Genomic DNA, 20,828 nt, shown 5'->3' with positions numbered 1-20,828 from the left:
CTAGTCTGTTCCAATTGGCCATTCTAAATTTGACGAAAACGAGAATGAAATGCCCAATTTTGAACCAGAAAAGCCTTGCATTTTCAGAACACTCGTTTGCGGCGTCTCATTATTCCAATACATGTGATTGTTTTGAAGCAGAACCCATCAAAGTTCCAAGTTGCGACTGATTTTTGCAATCGAGAGTTTGATCGTGTTATACGATTAAATAGAAGTTGTATGCTTAGTTGGATAATGTTTAACTAGAATGTCGACTTTTAGAGTTCACACTAGCTTGTTCCAATTGGCCTTTTCTAGCTAACATGTGGCTATATATATAACATATGTTGACTGTCCTTGGGGATTTAGTGTGTTGATTTCTTGTAGGATGACGTAAAGTGGTTTACTCTTCCACAATGATGAGGTTGTCGAGACCACGTCAATGTCATTAGTAAAGTGCAAACCCTCACTACTGTCTGATGATCAAGCAACTCCATGGTATTCCTTGGATCTTGAATTATAGGAGTGGCATTTGTGTGTTGGTTTTTTTTCCATAAAAAATATCCTCCATTGGTATTAACATAAAGTGGCCAAAGGCAATATACAAAAAAGTCCAGTATTACAAAGAAAATGCAACATAATTAACTAGAAAACTATTGAACACTCGTACAACTCTTACAGTCTCAACAACACTGGGCTCAAGATTTTGGCCTAATGAAGACCACCCCATATAAAACAAATAGCTTCACCTACAGAAAACAACACCTCCTCCACCATAGTCCTGCTCAATGCAAATATCGCATTCATCGTTGCTTCCAAATGTATCTTTTCAGGGCCACCATGGCATATATGCCCAGAAAATATTGTTTCTACACCTATATATTGTTCATCACCATCAAAAAATAGAGGTAAAAAAAACCCCATAGATCAATATGACCAACTGCTTCCATTACAGTTCTTGATAGGAGAGGATTTCCTGTTATCTCACGTGTACTTGTCTCAACCAACTTACTCTCCCAACCTACACATTTCTGCAAATTTCTTTGGTGACTGAGCAACAACAACCAGGAGTCCATTTGATGCCTTAACATGTAAATCAAGAGTTCCATTTATGGCCATGGCATGTTCCAATAGCAACAACATACGTTCATCTAGGGATGATCTGTAAGACTCTTTGTAACATTTCAAAAAGGAAAATCATTGCTTCATAGGTCTTTGATTCGAATATAAGATCCTGCTCTCCCAGTCTTGGTTGAATAGCCAACCCAGATTGTTGTTTCCCAATGAAGTTCAACAACGAAGTTCCTGTACAACTTGTTGAGATATCAAGCTCAACTAGTTTAATCTAGTTAGTCAACACATGTAACTTAGTAGTTACCTAGATCGAATCTAGTTAATGTGTTGACCTTAAGCCTTTAAATAGGACCTTGTACTTAAGTGGGATATTCTAGATCCTCCACTCCTTAGTACATTTAATGTAGGACTTACACATAAGTACCTATGTTCTACCCACACATGTGCACCCTTGCACATGGGTTGTATATATACCTCATTGTGGGTATTTTTGTATGTTGATGACACTTTTCAATATAGTCAATCATCCCCCGTTTATCTTTGTGTTTAAGTGTAACTTCCCCTCTCTCTCTCTTCCTCTCACACACTCTCACCCGCATATCATATTAATCTTCCGCTGCTTAACGTAACCATATAATTAGTCTCTAATTAAACCTAGTTAATTACCTAATTACTTAACATGGTATCAGAGCGCGTGGTTTAGGAAATCCACTAAGCCCACCGCTTATTCGTGATTGTGTGTTCGAGACACCGACGACAAATCCCGGCTATTCGCTATCCGCTACCGTAGTGCCACTACGAAGGACGTGTACGCGACCAAGAGAAGAAAAACAAAACGGAAGACACAACAATCAACATGAACAAACAAATGGGAAGCTCGCTCCCTAGCGAAAAGCTAGACCGAAGCAACTATTCATCTTGGGAGTACAAGATGAATCAATACCTTGTCGGCCAAGGGTATTGGAGCTACATCAACGGCGCACAAGAAAGCAAACCCGAAACCACACACGCCAACTACCCAACGTGGGAGCAAGGCGCGAGCCGGGTAATGTATTGCTTGGCAACATGTGTAAACGACCACATGCTTAGCCACATTCGTGACGCCAAGACGCCCAAAGAGGCATGAGAAAATCTCAAGAAGATTTTCGCCGCGGACACATCCGCGCGCAAGCTTCAACTCCGGCAAGAGTTGAACAACATACGACAAAAAGAAATGTCCGTGACGGACTACACCGCCAAGATCAAGAGCATTTGCGACTCTCTTGGCTCCATCAACGTCAACATCGACGAGGACGAGATGGTGCAAGTATGCTTGGGCGGCCTCGCACAACGATTCAACCCGTTGAGAACGGCAATCTTGGCGAGAGATACCCCTCCCTCGTTCTTCAACCTCCAATCAATGCTATTGGTCGAAGAAAACCATGTTCAACCAAAGACCAACACATCAAAAGGACAAATGCTCTTCTCCGATACGGATGGTGCCCATAGACGAGGTCGACGCGGAAGAGGTCAATTCGACCTATCCCACGAAGGGAATTCACAATTTCGACAAGGAAACGGAAGCCATCGAGGAACCTTCACAAGAAGGGGGAGCTTCCATACCGAACAAGATCGGCGAACGACGCCACCTACGTGCAACTATTGCGGCAAAATCGGCCATCGCGAAGAGGAGTGCCGAAAAAGACGAAGCGAGTCGGCTTCAACAAGCCGGCAACTCACAAATTACGTCGTGAACGCGGAATATGCGGACTACGGTGGACTCTTCATGATGAGGCATAGAGCGAACTCTATGATGGCCTCCGATCCCGCAAACTCTGCAAGCACCTCCAACTCCGAACACGCGTGGTTCGTAGACTCCGGCGCCTCGCACCACAGGACGTCGCACCAAGAGTGGTTTCGCGACTTGCGAACGCCGGATCGACCCGGCTACATAGAGACCGGAGACGACACTCCGCATCCCATTCGGCACATCGGCGATGTCCCATTCGGGAAAGAAGGCGAGCAAACCTGCATCAAGAATGTCTTGCACGTGCCCACAATAACAAAGAATTTGGTCTCGGTCGGCCAAATCGTGGAGCAAAGCATGCAAGTCCACTTCAACAATGAAGGTTGCTTCATCGAGAAAGACGGCCGACTCATAGCCAAGGGACGGAGAGATGGTCGCTTGTTCATCCTCGACTCAAACGAGGTAAAATCGGCCATGTACGCCAAAGGTCTCAAGACCGAGACAAACATCGAGTTGTGGGACAAGCGAATCAGCCACGTAAACCTCCAACGGCTTCGCGGAATGCAATCAAAGGGAGTCGTAATCAGACTTCCGACCTTCGAATCGAAACGAGTCGACCGAGTGTGTGAAGCATGCCAACTCGGCAAACAACATCGACTCCCATTCCCGAAGGAGACCTCCGCAAGCAAAGGCCTCCTTGACATGATCCACTCAAATGTATGGGGACTGGCTCAAACGCCGACGCTCGGCGGATGCCGCTACTACGTCACCTTCATCGACGACTCGCGCTACGCGTGGATATACCCGATGAAGAAGAAGAGTGAAGTGCTCTCCCACTTTCAAAGGCTCAAAAGCCAAGTGGAGAAAGAAACCGGTCGGCACATTCGATGCCTACAATCGGACGGAGGAAAGGAGTACTTCTCCGACGAGTTCACCGCCTACCTCCAAGGTGAAGGCATTTGTAGAGAATTCTCATGCCGACACACTCCCCAACAAAACGGAGTAGCCGAGAGAAAGAATCGGCAAATACTCGAGGTAGCACGCGCCATGATGCGTGAGAAGCACATGCCGAACTTCTATTGGGCGGAAGCGGCATCCACGGCCGTCTATCTCATGAATCGATGCACCACAAATAGCATGCACGAGCTTACTCCATACGAGATCTTCGTTGGAAAGAAGCCCATCCTCTCGCACCTCAAGGTGTTCGGAAGCATTGCGAATGTACGCATCCCGAACGAAAGTCGAGAGAAGCCCGACGCGAAGTCGGAAGAATGTATCCTCATAGGATACTTGTCCGCGAAAAAGGCGTACAAATGCTTCAACCCTTCGACCCGAGCGATGCGGATAAGTCGCAACGTCGTTTTCGACGAATCGACATCTTGGTATAAGCCCGATGCGACTCCATCTGACCCGATCGAGGAAGAGTTGAACGCCAACTCGGACGACGAAACTCGGCCAAGTCCTCCACCGAAGGACAATCCAAGCTCTACCGAGCTAATTGGCCCACAAGAGCTTCCACACGATGAAAACACGTCGTGGCCAAGTCCGACATCGGACAAAGGCAAAGGTAAGATGCCCGAATACGAAGTCGAGGTCCACCCCGACGACCGTGATTCGGATGATTCGGCTCGCTCACTAGATAGCGAGTTCGGTGTACCCATCATGAGGACACCCGGAGTAAAGAAGGCACTCACATCGACAAATGAGAAACTCCCCCGCTCATCACAAGCGAAGACCCAAGTCACTCGTTACGCCTACAACGAGTATATGGCCCATCACTATGCCCTCGCGATGAAGGTAGTGGCCGAACAAGAGCCCGAGGATCCAAGCCTTCATCACAGGCTTGAGGGGGAGAACAACGCCGCGCAACAAAGCCGTGGAGAGCCGCGCAACAAAGCCGCGAAGAAAGCCGCCGCGAAGAACCGCGCAACGAAGCCGCGAAGACGCGAAGAAAGCCGCGCAACAAAGCCGCAGAGAGCCGCGCAACGAAGCCACGCAACGCCGCGAAGAAAGCCGCCGCGGAGAACCGCGCAACGAAGTCGCGAAGACGCGAAGAAATCCGCAAGCCGCATTGATGCCGACGAAGCCGAAGGAAGCTAAACCGGACGTTGGACGCCTCACACTTGAGCTTGAGGGGGCGTGTTGAGATATCAAGCTCAACTAGTTTAATCTAGTTAGTCAACACATGTAACTTAATAGTTACCTAGATCGAATCTAGTTAATGTGTTGACCTTAAGCCTTTAAATAGGACCTTGTACTTAAGTGGGACATTCTAGATCCTCCACTCCTTAGTACATTTAATGTAGGACTTACACATAAGTACCTATGTTCTACCCACACATGTGCACCCTTGCACATGGGTTGTATATATACCTCATTGTGGGTATTTTTGTATGTTGATGACACTTTTCAATATAGTCAATCATCCCCCGTTTATCTTTGTGTTTAAGTGTAACTTCCTCTCTCTCTCTCTTTCTCTCACACACTCTCACCCGCATATCATACTAATCTTCCGTTGCTTAACGTAACCATATAATTAGTCTCTAATTAACCCTAGTTAATTACCTAATTACTTAACACAACTAAAAACGAACTAAATCTAGACTATTTCCTCCTCCCTCATGATCTGCTTCGGCCCCCACACCGTCATCACTCATCCTCTCATCATACTATTATACTTCAATCCCTATCGCCACACCATGAACACCCATCATAATGAGAAAACCTAAAATATTCTTCATTCAATATCTTGATAAGCTGACCATCTTGGCATATTGCCAATGTCCACGAAAATCCAGTTTTAACAACAAAAAATTAGTCTAAAAGTTTCCTCACCCACTCATGATAGTCGGCTTCGAGCCCCCCACCATCTTCACTCATCCTTATCACAGAAAAAAATTCTTCATTCAGTCCACATCAACCATCTTGCCGATTACCACCCAATTCCTGTACAAATAACAAACAAAATGAGTCTAGAATATTTCCGCCTCTCCTCACGATAGTCGGCATTTGTGTGTTGGTTGAACTAGTGTCATTGTGATTGACCACCGTCCATCATATTTTGTTGTTGCACATCTAGTAAGTAGTTCATTGTGGTTGCTCATGGCACCTTTGAGTTGGGATGCTTGGGGAATTATGCTCCATGTCGATCGAAGTGGGTAGGCGAGGAGGCATGCATGTTGGGCAGATCATGAAGGCATAGAGACTAATAGGACATGTCGTGTGTGAAAGATTGATCACATAACATGTAACATTAATACAAGGCAATAGACAACAATAATACAGTCCCAAGTTTCTCTCTCTATTTCATTTTCCTTGGGACTGTATTATTGTTGTCTATTACCACCATCCTTAAATTTCATAATTCATCGCCTACTTCTATAATTTGGTGGCATTTGACTAGGTATTTGACTATCCTAATTGTTACTACATTTCGTTGGATTTACCTTCCTATATAATTGCACACACACTCTTTTAGATAACCAACAATGCATAGTCATGATGAACATGTAACAAACATTCGATATAAATAAATATTCACAACAATGTGTTTCCAAAGGGGAAAACAACGACTTTGGAAAATGTGGGCCATCATCAAAGTTTTAGACAATGTAACAACTTACCAAATTGGAGATAAAAGATTATGTATGAATGTAATTCAAATACTATACAACATATTTGTTGGGATTTCGTGAAGGGTAGCGTCAACACCTCGCTTTTTGATAGAATATATTCTCTAATGTTTTCTAAGAAATTTGTATCGCGTTCTCGAGGTCTATACCAAGCATGATGCCTTTAGAATCAAGACAAGGTATCCAATTCCATGCAAAATAATCGAAGCTTCGAGTTATATAATCAAGTTTCTTCAATTTTTTATATGAGCATCACCATTTATTCTCTCGCATCTATTGGACACATTCATCCATGTTTGTTGCCTTTGTTATGTAAATGCAATAAATATTGCTATTAAAATGCATTAAACATTGTTATTAACATACAATGTAATCATTTGCTTAATCCCCCGCTTCTTCTGCAACCACAACACTGTTTTATCTAAAAGACAAGCCATGTAAAGATTTTGCCATTGAAAGCAATAGTCTTTTAGTGTGACTTGCACGTAAATTGCAAGTTGATACTACTAAGTCTTATTTATTAAATAAGAAATGCATTCACTCAATTCCCAATGGAATATAATTATGGATTGGATGGAAATGTCATATTCATATGCAATGTCATGTTGGCGATGAAAAACATGTGCATGATTGAGTTGTAACTTGTCACTAGGATGGGGAATGTGCTTGCCCTACAGCGCCATGGCTTAAAAGTCATAGTAGTTAATCTTTTTGAAGGAATAATAATTATCGGTTATCAATATTGCAAAATCATAGGAACATACATGCTCTTAGCATGTCCATTAACCTTCTTGGTGATAGGAAATCTTAATTCTAGTAGAATAGGGTATTGTCTCCGTTATTTTAAATTCATTGCGAGGTTAAATTTATTGGAGTTCTATTTATTTAATGACCTTGGGAATTAGTCATCGATTGGACAAGGTTGAAAGGATGGGATGCTAATTGTATTTTATGTTCATGGCTTAACCTTCGCTCATGAGTCATGGATGGTCGTTGGTCAATGTGTTTTTTTTTTCCAAAAATGGTCAATGTGTTTTAAGGATCCCTAAACCATTATGACCTTGATATAAATCTTCATTGCTTATCAATTGTATTTTGATTCGTAATAAGAATCACAACCCCAACGATCGCTGAAAACTCATAGTTTAGTTGCTGCCAACAAATAAAACATCATTGTTCATCTTGATATGGGTCATTTTGACAAATATTTACATTTGAAAGAAAGCCCATTGTGGAAATTTCTCTACTCAATAGGAAAATATTGCTCATTTTGTTACAATCCTATGCTCAAACAATTATACAAATCGGAGTTTGAAAGAAAGGCCATTAGTGTCAATTATTTGAATGAATCATGATAACTTCCTAAATCATGCAACCTTTACGTTGATGAAGCACTATTCAAATTTCCATCCTTCCAACTTTCAATAGTAGAGTAGAGCCCTACTATGGTGATGATGGGTGACATAGAATTGGCATTTGATTTCAAAAAGGCAACATGACAAATGGCTCCCACATCCAAGGACGACAACATGTATGCAAAATACCCGATCTTGATACAGGGAAATAAACACAATAAATAACAATATTGGGCTTTTACAATTGGAATGAGTACAATCTAAACCCCATGATGAGAATCCAGTGGATGTCGGGTGACAATTATAGTGCTAACACCCAATGTAATTCCAACTCCAATAGTGCATATTTAACTTTTGGCATTTAAAACGCTTGTATTTGGATATTTGGGGGATTGAGCAATCCACTGATTGGGTGCACATTGGTTGCTATACCCTTTTGTTGAGGACAAGTGCATGCCCTTTATTGGTTGGGATATGAATTTCACAATGTTTCAAAATTATTGCCATGGAATAGTTTGACAGGTTCTAAATGGAAATGTCAAATGATCGAGGAGATGATTCCTTTGCATATGAAGTAATACATAATACATGTGGCTAGGTATTTTGAGCAACTGAGAAGTTTTGAGTTTCAATGTTCCTATTCATCTTGTTACCAATCCTATCAACAAATATCTATGCAAATTCTGTATACAGAGGGTTCAATGGATAATTTTAAGATATTGGCCAATGGATAGGTAAATAAAATAAGAGAGATTGTTTGTTCAATGCAAGAAGAATAAAGGAAATACGATGCGCTTTCTCAATTCTCTAGTCCCCTTCAAAGTTCAAACTAAGCTTTCCAACTCTGTCAACAAGGGAAGAGAAACAAGTGTTGGCACTATCACATCGTCATAAAGAGACGTTTTCTACAGCCACATTGGTCCAATGGATGGTTATAGTTGAATGATCAATATGCAAAAGATCAAAACAAAATTGATGTTCATCCAATATAATCTAATCACGACCTCCATCCCATATATGTCACTAACTAGAGTAACGAGAATGAAAGTGCGCATAATGTTTGTGAATAAATCATAAAGACATCGTACACACAACAAGGATGGTCGAAGAAGGTATTGAAGAAACCAGAATGACTGCCATCGGCTGGTCGACCAAGATGTTAACAAAAGGGCCGAGAAAATTGAGTAGAATCTTCTGAAGTACTAACATTTGATAAAACAAACAGAGCTAGTTGGGACACAGACCAAAATATCAGGTAGTGAGCTCGGAGGCCGGAAAATTGGACGAGATGGAATAGCTTTCAAACAATATGGGTTTGAAATAAGAGGTTTTGTTTCTATTGTGTGTGTGTGTGTGTGTTATAGTTTGGAGCTTGAGCCATATGTATGTATATATGTATAATGTACATATAGATAGTGGGGTTAAAAAGAGGGGAGGTTAACCAGGGTTAAGGGCATTCATAGCATTTGTCACTATATAATCAGATAGGGTTAAGGAGCATTCATAACAAATCTCTAACTACATACATAAATATAGTTAGCAAAGGTTTTTAATGGCCCTATTTCCAACTACATATGTATGTAAGTGTATATCTACGTAACCAGGGGTTAGGGGGCATTAATGGCATTTGTAACTATATAGTTAACCAGAGGTTAAGGGCAGGGAAGGTGGAAACTTAACCAGGGTTAAGGGAACAGAGCATTTTGCTTTTGTTTTTTTATTTATCAGTGCATAACTAACCCGGGTTAAGGGGATTTCCTGAGCATGGAGTTAACCAGGGTTAAGGGGACCTCTGCGTATGGAATTAACCCGGGTTAAGGGGACCTCTGCGTATGGAATTAACCAGGGTTAAGGGGACCTCTGCGTATGGAATTAACCAGGGTCAAGGGGACATCAGCGAATGGAATTAACCAGGGTTAAGGGGACATCTGCGTATAGAATTAACCAGGGTTAAGGGGACCTCTGCGTATGGAATTAACCAGGGTTAAGGGGACCTCTGCGTATGGAATTAACCAGGGTTAAGGGGACATCAGCGTATGGAATTAACCAGGGTTAAGGGGACATCTGCGTATGGAATTAACCAGGGTTAAGGGGCTTTCTGCGTATGGAATTAACCAGGGTTAAGGGGCTTTCTGCGTGTGGAATTAACCAGGGTTAAGGGGCTTTCTGCGTATAGAATCAATGGGGGGGTCCAAGCCGCCAGAAATTTCTTCCATCCGCTCCAAATGCCATCATTTCTGCAACAAATTCTTCCTTTCCTTCATCATCACCATTGTCATCATCTTCTTCGCTCCTTCTCTCTGTCTGTCTGTCTGTCTGTCTGTCTGTCTCTATGCAAAGAGCCAGAATGGCTGTGGCCTAATCTTATTAGGACATGGTTCGTCTCTTCCTCACTTGTTGTTTCTTCAAATCAGAACGTAAACCCACATCGAGGTCTAAGGTAAGAATTGCGACTGAGACGAAGATGAAGATGAAGATGAAGATGTTTACGATTGAGATATTATTGATCATCGTGACATTGATGATGATACTGATGACGATGAAGATGCTCATATTGATGATGATGATGATGCTATTGATCATGATATTGATGAAATTTCTCCCCTTTTCCCTCTGATTTCAACTTCTTTAATCCATACTTCTCTTGTTCCAATGATCTCTTATAATTGTCGATTGGTCTCTCTGCGATGTTTGACGTATGGGTGTATTTTTCTTATTCTCTCAGAATTTAGCTGAAGTTGCTCCATCTCCAAGAGTTAGCTCAAGCGGTGAGAGATTTATTCCTTCATTATTTTCTTCTTCAATCGTGTGTCTCTGAGTATGAGAGAGAGAGAGAGAAAGAGAGAACGTGTTAAGGCAGAATTGAGTTTAGGCTCGAGAAAGAACAGAAATTTAGCAATCAAATATGAAGGGAAATTTGACTTGATTTTGTGTTTTTTTTTTAGGACATGGAATTTCATGAGATTTTTGAGGAGAGACTGTGAAACCAAGCCATGAGAAATACCAGAATTGGATTAAATTAGATAGGGCAAAGTTTACATCAAAAGATCATAGAGAAATGATGGAACAGAATCTGAGGAATATAAATGGCCACAAATGCACCGAGTATTTCTAAACATTTCCCTGAATGATACCCCTCATTTTTCAAAACCCATCCCACAGTACCCGAATTGCTTCACCACATTCCCAAATTAACCCCCTTAATTCCTAGCTTCCATGGAGGCCATATATGATGACACTTATGACCTGCAGGATCAAAATCCAGCATCTCCTCTTCCATGAGAGCCTAGAGGGTAGGTTTGTCTAAATGTTGATTGAGGGTAGGTTTGTCTAAATGTTGATTTAGAGATAGATATATACAAATAGCTAGGTAGACAGATAGGTTCTGAACTTCTGGGATCAATGAGTGCAGAATGAGTTTGTTTCAGAATCCATCCATGAGTTAGGTCATAAGGTCATTCATTGTCGATCCGGGCAATGCATGGTGATGGTGACATCTAATAAATTAGTGCAGTAAATGGGATTTGAATCGCCGATGATGGGTCGAGACCCCCTATTCTGAACAAAAGATTGGGGGATTGAGATTGCTTGATTCTTAGAAGTTTGAGGGTTTGAGATTCAGAGTTTGAGATTGAGATTTCTTGATTCTTGTTTGTAACAGCACCAACTCCAGAAAACACGTACAATGTGAGGGAGCCGCATAACGATAGATCTTTGGCATCTCTCGATGATAATTACTCTAAAGAATATACCCCAGACATACATTATGCGACTCAACCGAAAACTGATGAGACAAGGCTCGGTCCCAGCATTGACAATACAAACAAAGCTCATGAAAAGCTAGATCCCACATTGTACAATCTGATAGTCTATATGACATGATTTCACCTCAATTTCATTCATGTGGTTGATCTCATGCACTCTTCTAACAACGATTTCTTTGAATTACAGGGAAATTCTTGATTCAAAGAATGGAAATTCTAAGAGGAAGTTGGAAGTGTTTGAAGACCTCGATCCATCGAAGGCAGTTCAAGTTCAAACACATGTGGAGAGGGATATTGAATTTGGCATATCTTCGCACTCTCGAAAAGGTCAGACAATTTCCTCTTCAGCATGCATATCGAATGCAAATCCTGAGATTATAAATGATACCATATATGAGTTTCTGAGTCAGATGCAGTTTTCATTACCATCATAGTTGATTTGTGTTTGATATAATTAAATTGGCTTTATCGATGTTTTTTGTCATCCTCGTGAAGATCATAAGATAATTTGTGCTCGATATAATTTGTTTTATCGATGCTTTTTGTCATCCTTGTGAATATCATAAGATGATTTGAGTGGGGATTAAGCTCTCCTATATACATATTTCACCTGATCAACATGATTAAAAGTAATCAAAACATGGAGCACTCCATCTCAGTCCATGTATGAATAGAAATCCTTTTCTTTCATAGGATGCCATTGATGTCAGCACAAAACTCTCCTAATAAACAACATATTTAACCTCATAAGCATGATTCATTCATAATAATAACAAACAATCTGCAAAGTTCCAACAAAAGTTTGTATGGCAAGTTGGTCTACTTACTCTATAGCCTTCAAGATTAACCACTCATCAATGTGGTTAAATGCATATATGTACCTATTGATTGATATTAGGTAACACAAGAGGAAACAACTCTGCGCACAACTTTTATGATGAAGAGCAGCTACCTCATCGAGGAATCGAGGAGGAGACAACAAATAAGCGTGCCATTTCACGAGATTCCGTCTCGTCTCCATATGTGCGATCGAGATTGCCGAGTGACGGCGTGAAAAGGGTTGCTACCGGACAAGCCATCGTTGCCAAAGAGAGGAGGTCATTGGACAATAATATGGAATTGGCATCATCGTGTGTTGTGGTATCGGACAAGGAAGTCGTGGCTCGGAGAAAGAAATCGCGATGCGATAGTGATGACGTCCGAAAGATTTTACACGAGAGGAATGCGATGGAGGTGGAACAATCCCGATTGTTTGGATATTGTGAAAAGAAGATGAATACGAAGACAAAGACGAAGAAGATGATGGATGTTAATGAAGAAGTGAGCACTTTGGATTTCAAGTCTAGATTTATGTGTGAAGACCATAAAACTCAGAAGTGGGATGGGAATGGGATACCCAATTACACGAACAAATACAAGGAGGTTCGCAACGTCTTTTCTATCTTTTGAGTGGAAGACTAATGTCGTGTCTTCTTTTATTGTTGCACAACTAACTTCTTTGAAGGGTTTTTGGTTTTCTTTTAGGACCAAAAGGTAAGTTGGCATGACGTCCCTTTCGAACAAAGGTTGGATCAAGCATTGGCCAAGCAAGAGAACCTACGAGATGAGGATTGCTAGATCTTTGTACAAATGTATTTATGGGAGGAGAATGTGCGATTAGTGTACATTTTTTAATGTATATATGTTTACTATTCTCGAAGCTAGAGAATGTAGAAATCTACTTAATAAGCTTTGAGACCGGACATCATCCATGGGTTCTATGATGTGAATTCATTTGTGGGTTAGTCTAACCGACCTCGTTGGTTCTAAGTGCTCTTAATTGAAAAGGAACACACCAAAGAGGAGTATCTTCATTGTAAAACATTATCATTGTAATTACTAACACACACATTGCTTATAATCTCCTTTTCTGTTTGAAACATTTGTGTAAACACTTCTCATTGTTGTCAATCAGTTACTCTCTTCATTTCTAATTCCTCTTATGGTGAAAGGAAAAGGAACATAAGAAAAGGAATAAATATTATATAATGTGCAAGCTTACAAACTTAATATGGGGTTATGATAGTGCAAACCATATAACATCCTGATAAGGAGCAGTGTTTCAGAGGGTCCAAAACAAGATAAGGGAGTCATGAACACATCAAGCCCACAAAGACAATTGAGAGATATTATTGTATGCCTAATATGGTGGTGGCAATATAGTGTGCATGTCATTCATTTCATCTTCATGTGGCAAACAATTATAAAGGATGGATCAACACTATAGCTTCATTTCATGCTTTTGTGGTTAGGTTTTGGTTGCCTACATATATTACAAAGAGGTTCACAACCTCTACAAGTTTGAGAATTATTTATTTATTTATTTGCATAATGGGGTACTTGAGAACCCTCCTTTGTATGTATGCAATTGGATCAAATAGTCACTGACAATGTTCATGGAGGAATTTCTTTAAAAAAGACTAGAATGAATTGCTATAGAAGGAGAATATTAAAACCTTAGAATATGTAATAATAGCCTAATTTTAAAAACGTATGTTGAAAGCTTTGACGGTGAATCAATAATTGCTATGAGAAGATGGTATGACCGATGGGATACAAGTAACATACAAAGCTTTTCCGTCTATTTCTACATGAGAATTGTGAGAATGTAGCAATTTAATGCATTGCAATGATTGTGACGAAGTAGACATTGTTTTGTTGCATCCATGGAGAGGACATCCACAAATTTAGTTGGGCATTTGGTTTGTTTTTAGGCACATAGACAATTTGCTCTCTATTCTCTCCTCTCTTGAATGTATGAGCTAGCCTCTATGTTTCCACGATCTATCATAAATATGTAGTGTCAGACAATTGATTTTTCCATTAGTTGTATGTGGTCAAGCATGTTTAGAATGTATCTTATATAGTTGCACATCTTTCACTTTTTTATGAGCTTACTTGTGATGATAACTGAAAATGGTAGAGATGAGAGAATCATGAATTAGTGGCACAAGCCAAATAACACAACCCCGAAATGGTCCTTGAATAAAAGATGATTTGAACAAGCACAACATGACTATTTGTTTAAGGTATGAATGTTTATTATATACATCCGTTTCTTTCAAACAATTGTCAAAGCTTGAAGGAGTGGTGGTTGCATATAGTGATCAAATGAGTCATGCATGACTAAATCCGAAACATATATGTCCCCTAAATGTATGAGATGTTGTGGGAAACACTTTCTCGGTCGTGTAATGGTTGAACAACAGAATGTTACCAAACGTTCCAACTTCCGACCAAACAAAATTACAAAAGTGATGAGCAACTTGTTTCTAATAAATAGAGAATCATAAAAGTAGGTTGTCTAATAACACTAGTAAACATAGTAAAGTGGATGATAAAATAACCCCGTAAATGTCTGATCCTTTAATATGTGGTGTTTATGTATGTGTATTGGGAGTATTTGATGTTCCTATTTTATCAAGCAATTCAAATATTTTCCCTCATATCCAATTGTGGGCCATACAATCTCGATGAAATCACATCTTCCGTGATAATTATCACTATGACCAATCAACCGTATTTAAAAATTATATGTTGACCTTCAACTCCATCGCATCTCACAACCTCTCTTTCAACGAGGAGGGGCTCAACAAAGCTCACATACAAAAATGTTCGTCACCTTAGCATTTGCAGACTCTCGACAATCATCGAAATGCTCGGAGAGTGGTATTCGATACACGAGTCGGGCGGCTCGGAGAGTGGGGTGTGGGCGTGGCGAAGCCGAGAGGAAACATGCGTATATTCGTGCATACGTACGTACGTGTGTAGAGAGGTATGTATCACAACACAAAATTGGATATCGAATGCGTTGGTTCGATCAGAAAGTGTTCCGAGTCTCCTTCCGATTGAAGTTTCCCCACCGACTCCACAATTTTTTTATTTTATGTCCCTAGTTTGTTCCAAGGACATACATACATACATACATACATACATTCAAGCATTGCATACATGCATACATGCAATACATACATACATGCATGCATACATACAAACAAAACATGCATGCGTACATCAACATGCATACATATAAACATACAAACAAAACAAATAATACATTACATACATACATTTTGCTCAACGGCATGAGTTTATCACTATATGGAAAGCTACTCCATTCATGACGGCATGAGTTTATCACTATATGGAAAGCTACTCCATTCATGACAGCCAACTGTGGTACTCCTTATTGGCATTTTCAACCTCCCAAATGGTTGTTCCCCCCCCCCCCCCCCCCCCCCCCCAATCACATAGAATTTTAATTTTGTAAAATGATTACACTAATGACAGGATATCTTTAATAAAAAAAGAAAAGAAAAGAAAGCATACTCAATATACATACATACATACATGCAATACATACATACATGCATACATGCAATACATACATACATGCATACATGCAATACATACATACATACATACATGCAATACATACATACATACATACATTACATACATGCATCAATATGCATGTACTCAACATACATACATGCAATACATACATACATACATGCAATACATACAAACATACATTACATACATACATCAATATGCAAGTACTCAACATACATACATAGAATCTTGTTGTTGGGCTGCTCTGTTCTGATGAACATAGTCCCTCTCGATTTTCAGTACAGAGCCGAGAAACAGAGTATAAACCCATCGCAGGATTTGGTCTTCCAAGGTCACTCACAATCGACAGAAAAGATTTGAACTGAGCAGACGGTTGCCCTACAACAACAGCAGCAGCAGCAGCAGCGGTAAATCGATTGCTCTAGAGTGGTTTTCCTAAACCCTAAACCCTAATACTGGTATTTATTCCTTTTTTCATTCCTACTCGATCATGGAGAAGAAGGAGGAGCAGGATTTAGAAACAGAGGAGGCAGAAGAAGAGGAAGCAGTAGAAGAAGAAAGCGATGAAGAAAGAGAAGAAGATGCAGAAGGGCAAAAGGCTAAAGCAATGGGGAAAGAAGAAAGAACGAACGGGGTTGAAGAAGAGGAAGAGAGTGAAGAAAGGAAGAGGCGGAAGGAGAGGCGGAAGAAGAAGCTTCTTCGAGAAATGGCAAAATCTGAGAGGAGAGGAGTATGCTACCTGAGCAGAATTCCGCCCCACCTCAAGCCTCTCAAACTCCGTCATCTCCTATCTCAGTATGGAGAAATTCTCCGCATTTATCTTGCTCCCGAAGGTCAGTAACATCACCTACATATGGATTTAGGTACATGCGTATACATGATACATAGATATGTATAATGTACACTAATATGCACTTCTGTATGTATACCGATGTGTATTTATGCATCGTAAAGTTTGTGTTTTTATTTAGAGATAGATAGATAGATGGATAGAGAGAGCTATTTCATTCTTTCAAGAGACAAATAAGCCCCACGGAATTGCACAATGTGAATTTTTGGCACATTTCAAAACATAATGGAACAGATAAAAGTGTTTATGATGCAGTTGAAATTGGCCTTTTATATCTATGAAATGATTACTGAATTCCAGAAGGTATGACTCCCTATGCAAGGTTCATCAATACTTCACGAACCAAATTACCACTTTGGAATCAGAGACAATCTGCATTTAGCTTTAAAATTTTACGCTTTAAAAAAGAGTATTGATCTTTATTGAGCACTTTCGGTGTTTCTTTATTGATTATATTCTATAACCAGGGAGTGATTGCTAATGATTAATTTGGGTTATGGTTCTCAAAAATATATGCAACTTCTTTTATGCAGATTCTGGTGTCAGGTTACGTCGGAAAATGGCGGGAAAAGATAGTGGGAAGAATTTTACAGAAGGGTGAGCTCTGCTTATAGTTTATTGAGTCGAGGGTCTAGCATTAATTAATTCTTCAACAGTGAGTCATTTCCACAATGATTGAACGAATGTAATCCTAAGACCAACTTCCACGATAATAAACTCAACTTACCTTGAATTAATGTAGTCTAAAGAATCAGCTAACAACAAACACTTATAATATGTTGCTTTCAAGTAATATGATTGAAGCAGGGTTTGATCTTAGTTACTTCCCTGTTCCAACTAAATTAATGCAACATACCTAAGAATTACCATACTTAAAAGAATGGATAACATTACAATTATATACTAAGTTGCCTCCAAAGAAGTGTTTTTGATGATGATGTTCATGTGGCTTTCACATAGACAAGACAGTTCAGGCTGAGGAAGAGATATAGGGTCAGGAAAGAAGTCATTGGTGTAAGTTAGGACGACTTATTTCCATAATGTATTCATATCAATATCAAATCCCATGCTTGTCACAGTGCGTTTGTTGATAATTTTGTCTTGTTCTTATATATACATGCTTTGATGTTTTTCCCTCTAGTTTCATGTTAATTGCAATGATAATGAAGCCTTAAGAATAGGATGCTATTTTTTGTGTATCAATATGTCTAGATGTATGTACACAAGCACTAATTGTGTAGAGGAGAGATGTTTATATAAAAAATTCTAATTCAATACTGGCATTTAGAAATACATTTTGATTCAGAATATTCATGTAGTTCTGGTCTCGTAATTTCATAGTAACAAATTACAATTAAGGTGTACTTAAGTTTCTAGTCATGTTTCTCTAGAAATTTTCCAGGCATTGAAAATCATTAATTAGAATTAACTCAATTCTTGTGTGCATATACTAACCCTAAGTAAAGCCTTCTAGCCTCCCATTGCCTATAGCACAGTGGCCTGGTTTAATCCATTATCAACATAACTATTTTTCTTAGTATTACTGGAACAAGCAATTGGCATAGTAGTCACGGAAAGGACATTGATTTTCCTTCTAAATCATAAGTTGGATGGTGGTAACTTTCAGATTGTTCTACAGCCAAAGCTCATAACTGTGGGGAATAAAAGCATGAAGAAAGAACCTGCTCATGTTAACCACTTACTTTATAACTTTATTCTTCATAGCATTGACTATTCTCAAGTTTCTTATGATAGAAGAATGATTGAGGGCCCTTTTTCGTATATCTTTATTAAGTTGTATGCTGTCTTTTGAATTCTTATTTTACTAAGTTCTCCAATCAAACTGATTGTAACTGCAGATGGGTTGAATTCGCTGATAAAACTGTTGCAAGAAGAGTTTCTGAAATGCTGAATGGAGAACCTATGGGTTGGGACGATCATATAAATCTAATATGAAAGTTTGCATCTGTTCTGATAAGAGTGTATATAAAAATACATTTATCCATGTATGTATCTTCTCTTGTTTGATGTCATACTATTTTTATTGCAGGAGGCAAGAGGAGGTCAGCATATTTCTATGATCTCTGGAATATCAAATACCTGAAGAAATTCAAATGGGATAATCTTACAGAGGAAATCGGTAAAAGAAATGCGTCATTCCAGGTTATTTTTTGGTCTGAATCCTAATGATTTCTTATTTAATGCAGCCTATAGAAATGCTGTCCGAGAACAAAAACAAGCAGCCAACATATCAGCTGCAAAAAGAGAACGTGATTTTTATCTCTCTAAAGTCGACCAATCAAAGGCTATTGCTGCTATGGAAGAGCGTAAAAACAAGGTTACATTTTCAATGAAAATTTTGGACAAATGAGTTTTCAAATTCAAATACAAATCCTGGATTTTACATAATTTCCCGAAATTGCATATGCATACTTTCTGTTGCTTATGGAACATTATCTTTTGCAATCTTGTCGTGGAGTTTTACTTTTGCAACCTTTGAAAAAATTCTGTGCTCATCATTTCAAACTTAAAATGCCTGTTGAAATCTAAATATGTATTTCAAATTTAAGCATAGGGACACACCATTGCTTTGTCATAACAGATATTCTAGGATAGGCTTAATTGTATGCTCCTTCTATATGTTGAGCCAAAACATAATTTCTTACTGATATACATACTTTTTGCAGCCTTGTTATTTTGCTAAGAACCATTATTGCAACCTTTAAAGTAACTTCAGCTTCATTTGAGACCCCAAAATGTGCCCTTTGAAACGCGCAATGGGTTTTAAATTTCAATGTTATTTTGTCCATTCCAGTATCTATAACATGCATAAGATAAGCTGAAAAATGTATATTTTCTTCCCACACATGCTTTTGTAGTCTTGGTCATTAATCGCCCCCCATCCCCCAAAAAGGATTGCCGTTTAGACAGAAGTCTAAAATGGGTTTCAAATGTCACCATTGTTTTGAGAAATGCACATTTTAAGCATATGCTTCAAAATGTATGTTTTTTGTCTATGCAGAGGTCAAAGACTGATAAATTGTCAGAGGTGGCAGCATCTACACAAGATGCTGATGAGACAAGAATTGTAAAAACTTCAAAGATTGTGCGTCATTTTCCACAGAAGAAGTCGGTTTTAGCTGATCAAAATAATACTGCTCCTCGTCTCTCACGAGCGATTTTATCAGCGGTTTGTGTTACGAGAAAGTTTTAAACAAGGACGTGTCAAACAAAAATGCGCTAAATATGAATGCCATTATTAATAATTGAATTGATTTTGCAGGTGCTTGGGAGAAGTAGTACTTGATGATGACATTAGAAGGGACTTACCTTTGGTGAATTATTTTATTTGCCTTCTGAGTTTCCCCATGATTTTTGCTGTATATGCCCCATATTGTGAATTGCAAGGATCCATAGATTCAATTTGAGTTATAAATCTCATTTCGAAGCGTTGAGATTTCTTGCTCCTTGCAATTGAATTGAGTCTGGTTAAGTTCTGCTAAAAAAACTCTCCCTCATTTTGGTCATTGTTGTAGTTCTCATTATGATGTAGTGGTTCATACTTCAGTCGAAAAACGCATTGTCAAAGATATGGTGTCCCCTTCAATTTGATGTCAAAACTTTCTACTATCCGCCACCAGAATCTTTTATAATTGTTAAGTACCTATCCTTGAAATTTTGTCCTTCAGAATCATGAAGGAGTGGCAACAAACAAGAGATTAAGAAATGAAATGAGATATCGTCATTTCTGAAGAGTCCAAAGAAGTCTCATCTTATGTATGATAATAAGGAAATGGAAAAGAAACTACATGTGGGTCTCCCTCTCTATATGTTAGGTTTGTGTGAGTGTGGTGAATTTGTTTTTCTTGATATCCTCGATCCATTTGGTGTGATTCAATGCTAGTTATGAGATTATTCATTGATATATAGCTCAAGTAGGGTTGCTACAATCTGTCTCAGTAAAATTTTTGTTGCAAACTTATAAGGTGAGAGAGATGGTGAGTAGGGGTGATTATAGTGAGAGTTTTTAAAAATGAGGGAGAGGTATTTGGG

General features: G+C 39.3%; 2 protein-coding genes across 4 annotated transcripts in view; both read left to right on the top strand.

Annotated features, from left to right (window-relative positions):
- Positions 1 to 20,587, top strand: part of LOC147850477 (RNA-binding (RRM/RBD/RNP motifs) family protein) — an 82,515-nt gene extending 61,928 nt beyond the window's left edge. The window contains exons 2-8 of one of the 2 annotated variants that reach the window (XM_087336112.1): positions 16,437 to 16,758; positions 17,309 to 17,372; positions 18,635 to 18,702; positions 18,826 to 18,915; positions 18,983 to 19,113; positions 19,798 to 19,965; positions 20,059 to 20,587. In XM_087336112.1, the coding sequence (XP_087192238.1) occupies positions 16,533 to 16,758; positions 17,309 to 17,372; positions 18,635 to 18,702; positions 18,826 to 18,915; positions 18,983 to 19,113; positions 19,798 to 19,965; positions 20,059 to 20,082 (771 nt within the window). In that variant the 5' untranslated portion in view covers positions 16,437 to 16,532 and the 3' untranslated portion in view covers positions 20,083 to 20,587. Of the gene's footprint in view, positions 1 to 16,170; positions 16,759 to 17,308; positions 17,373 to 18,634; positions 18,703 to 18,825; positions 18,916 to 18,982; positions 19,114 to 19,797; positions 19,966 to 20,058 lie in introns of those variants that run through there. The other variant, XM_087336111.1, reaches the window with a different exon arrangement.
- On the top strand, positions 10,021 to 13,451 carry LOC147850478 (uncharacterized). Of its 2 annotated transcripts, XM_087336149.1 has the most exons (7): positions 10,021 to 10,206; positions 10,492 to 10,534; positions 11,428 to 11,620; positions 11,718 to 11,857; positions 12,429 to 12,512; positions 12,672 to 12,952; positions 13,055 to 13,451. In XM_087336149.1, the coding sequence occupies exons 1-7, from the start codon at positions 10,141 to 10,143 to the stop codon at positions 13,145 to 13,147; spliced, it is 900 nt and encodes a 299-aa protein (XP_087192275.1). In that variant the 5' UTR covers positions 10,021 to 10,140; the 3' UTR covers positions 13,148 to 13,451. The 2 variants fall into 2 exon arrangements, with proteins under 2 accessions (XP_087192275.1, XP_087192274.1); XM_087336148.1 differs by having other exon boundaries at positions 10,023 to 10,206; positions 12,429 to 12,952.
- Positions 20,588 to 20,828: the final 241 nt, after the last annotated feature.

This window comes from Azolla caroliniana, unplaced genomic scaffold, assembly GCF_043228905.1.
Source record: "Azolla caroliniana isolate FFs.n. ecotype wild unplaced genomic scaffold, voAzoCaro1.0.p SCAF_21, whole genome shotgun sequence".
Classification (NCBI taxonomy): Eukaryota; Viridiplantae; Streptophyta; class Polypodiopsida; order Salviniales; family Salviniaceae; genus Azolla; species Azolla caroliniana.
The sequence above is the reverse complement of the archived record's forward strand: the minus strand, read 5'-3'. Positions and strand labels throughout refer to the sequence as shown.

Excerpts from the sequence above, each read along its gene's own strand:
- LOC147850478 (XM_087336148.1), top strand. The coding sequence starts at position 10,141 with ATGGTTCGTCTCTTCCTCACTTGTTGTTTCTTCAAATCAGAACGTAAA. Across the intron at positions 10,535-11,427 it reads TCCAAGAGTTAGCTCAAGCG|CACCAACTCCAGAAAACACG; the intron begins GTGAGAGATTTA and ends TGTTTGTAACAG. Across the intron at positions 11,621-11,717 it reads GAAAAGCTAGATCCCACATT|GGAAATTCTTGATTCAAAGA; the intron begins GTACAATCTGAT and ends TTTGAATTACAG.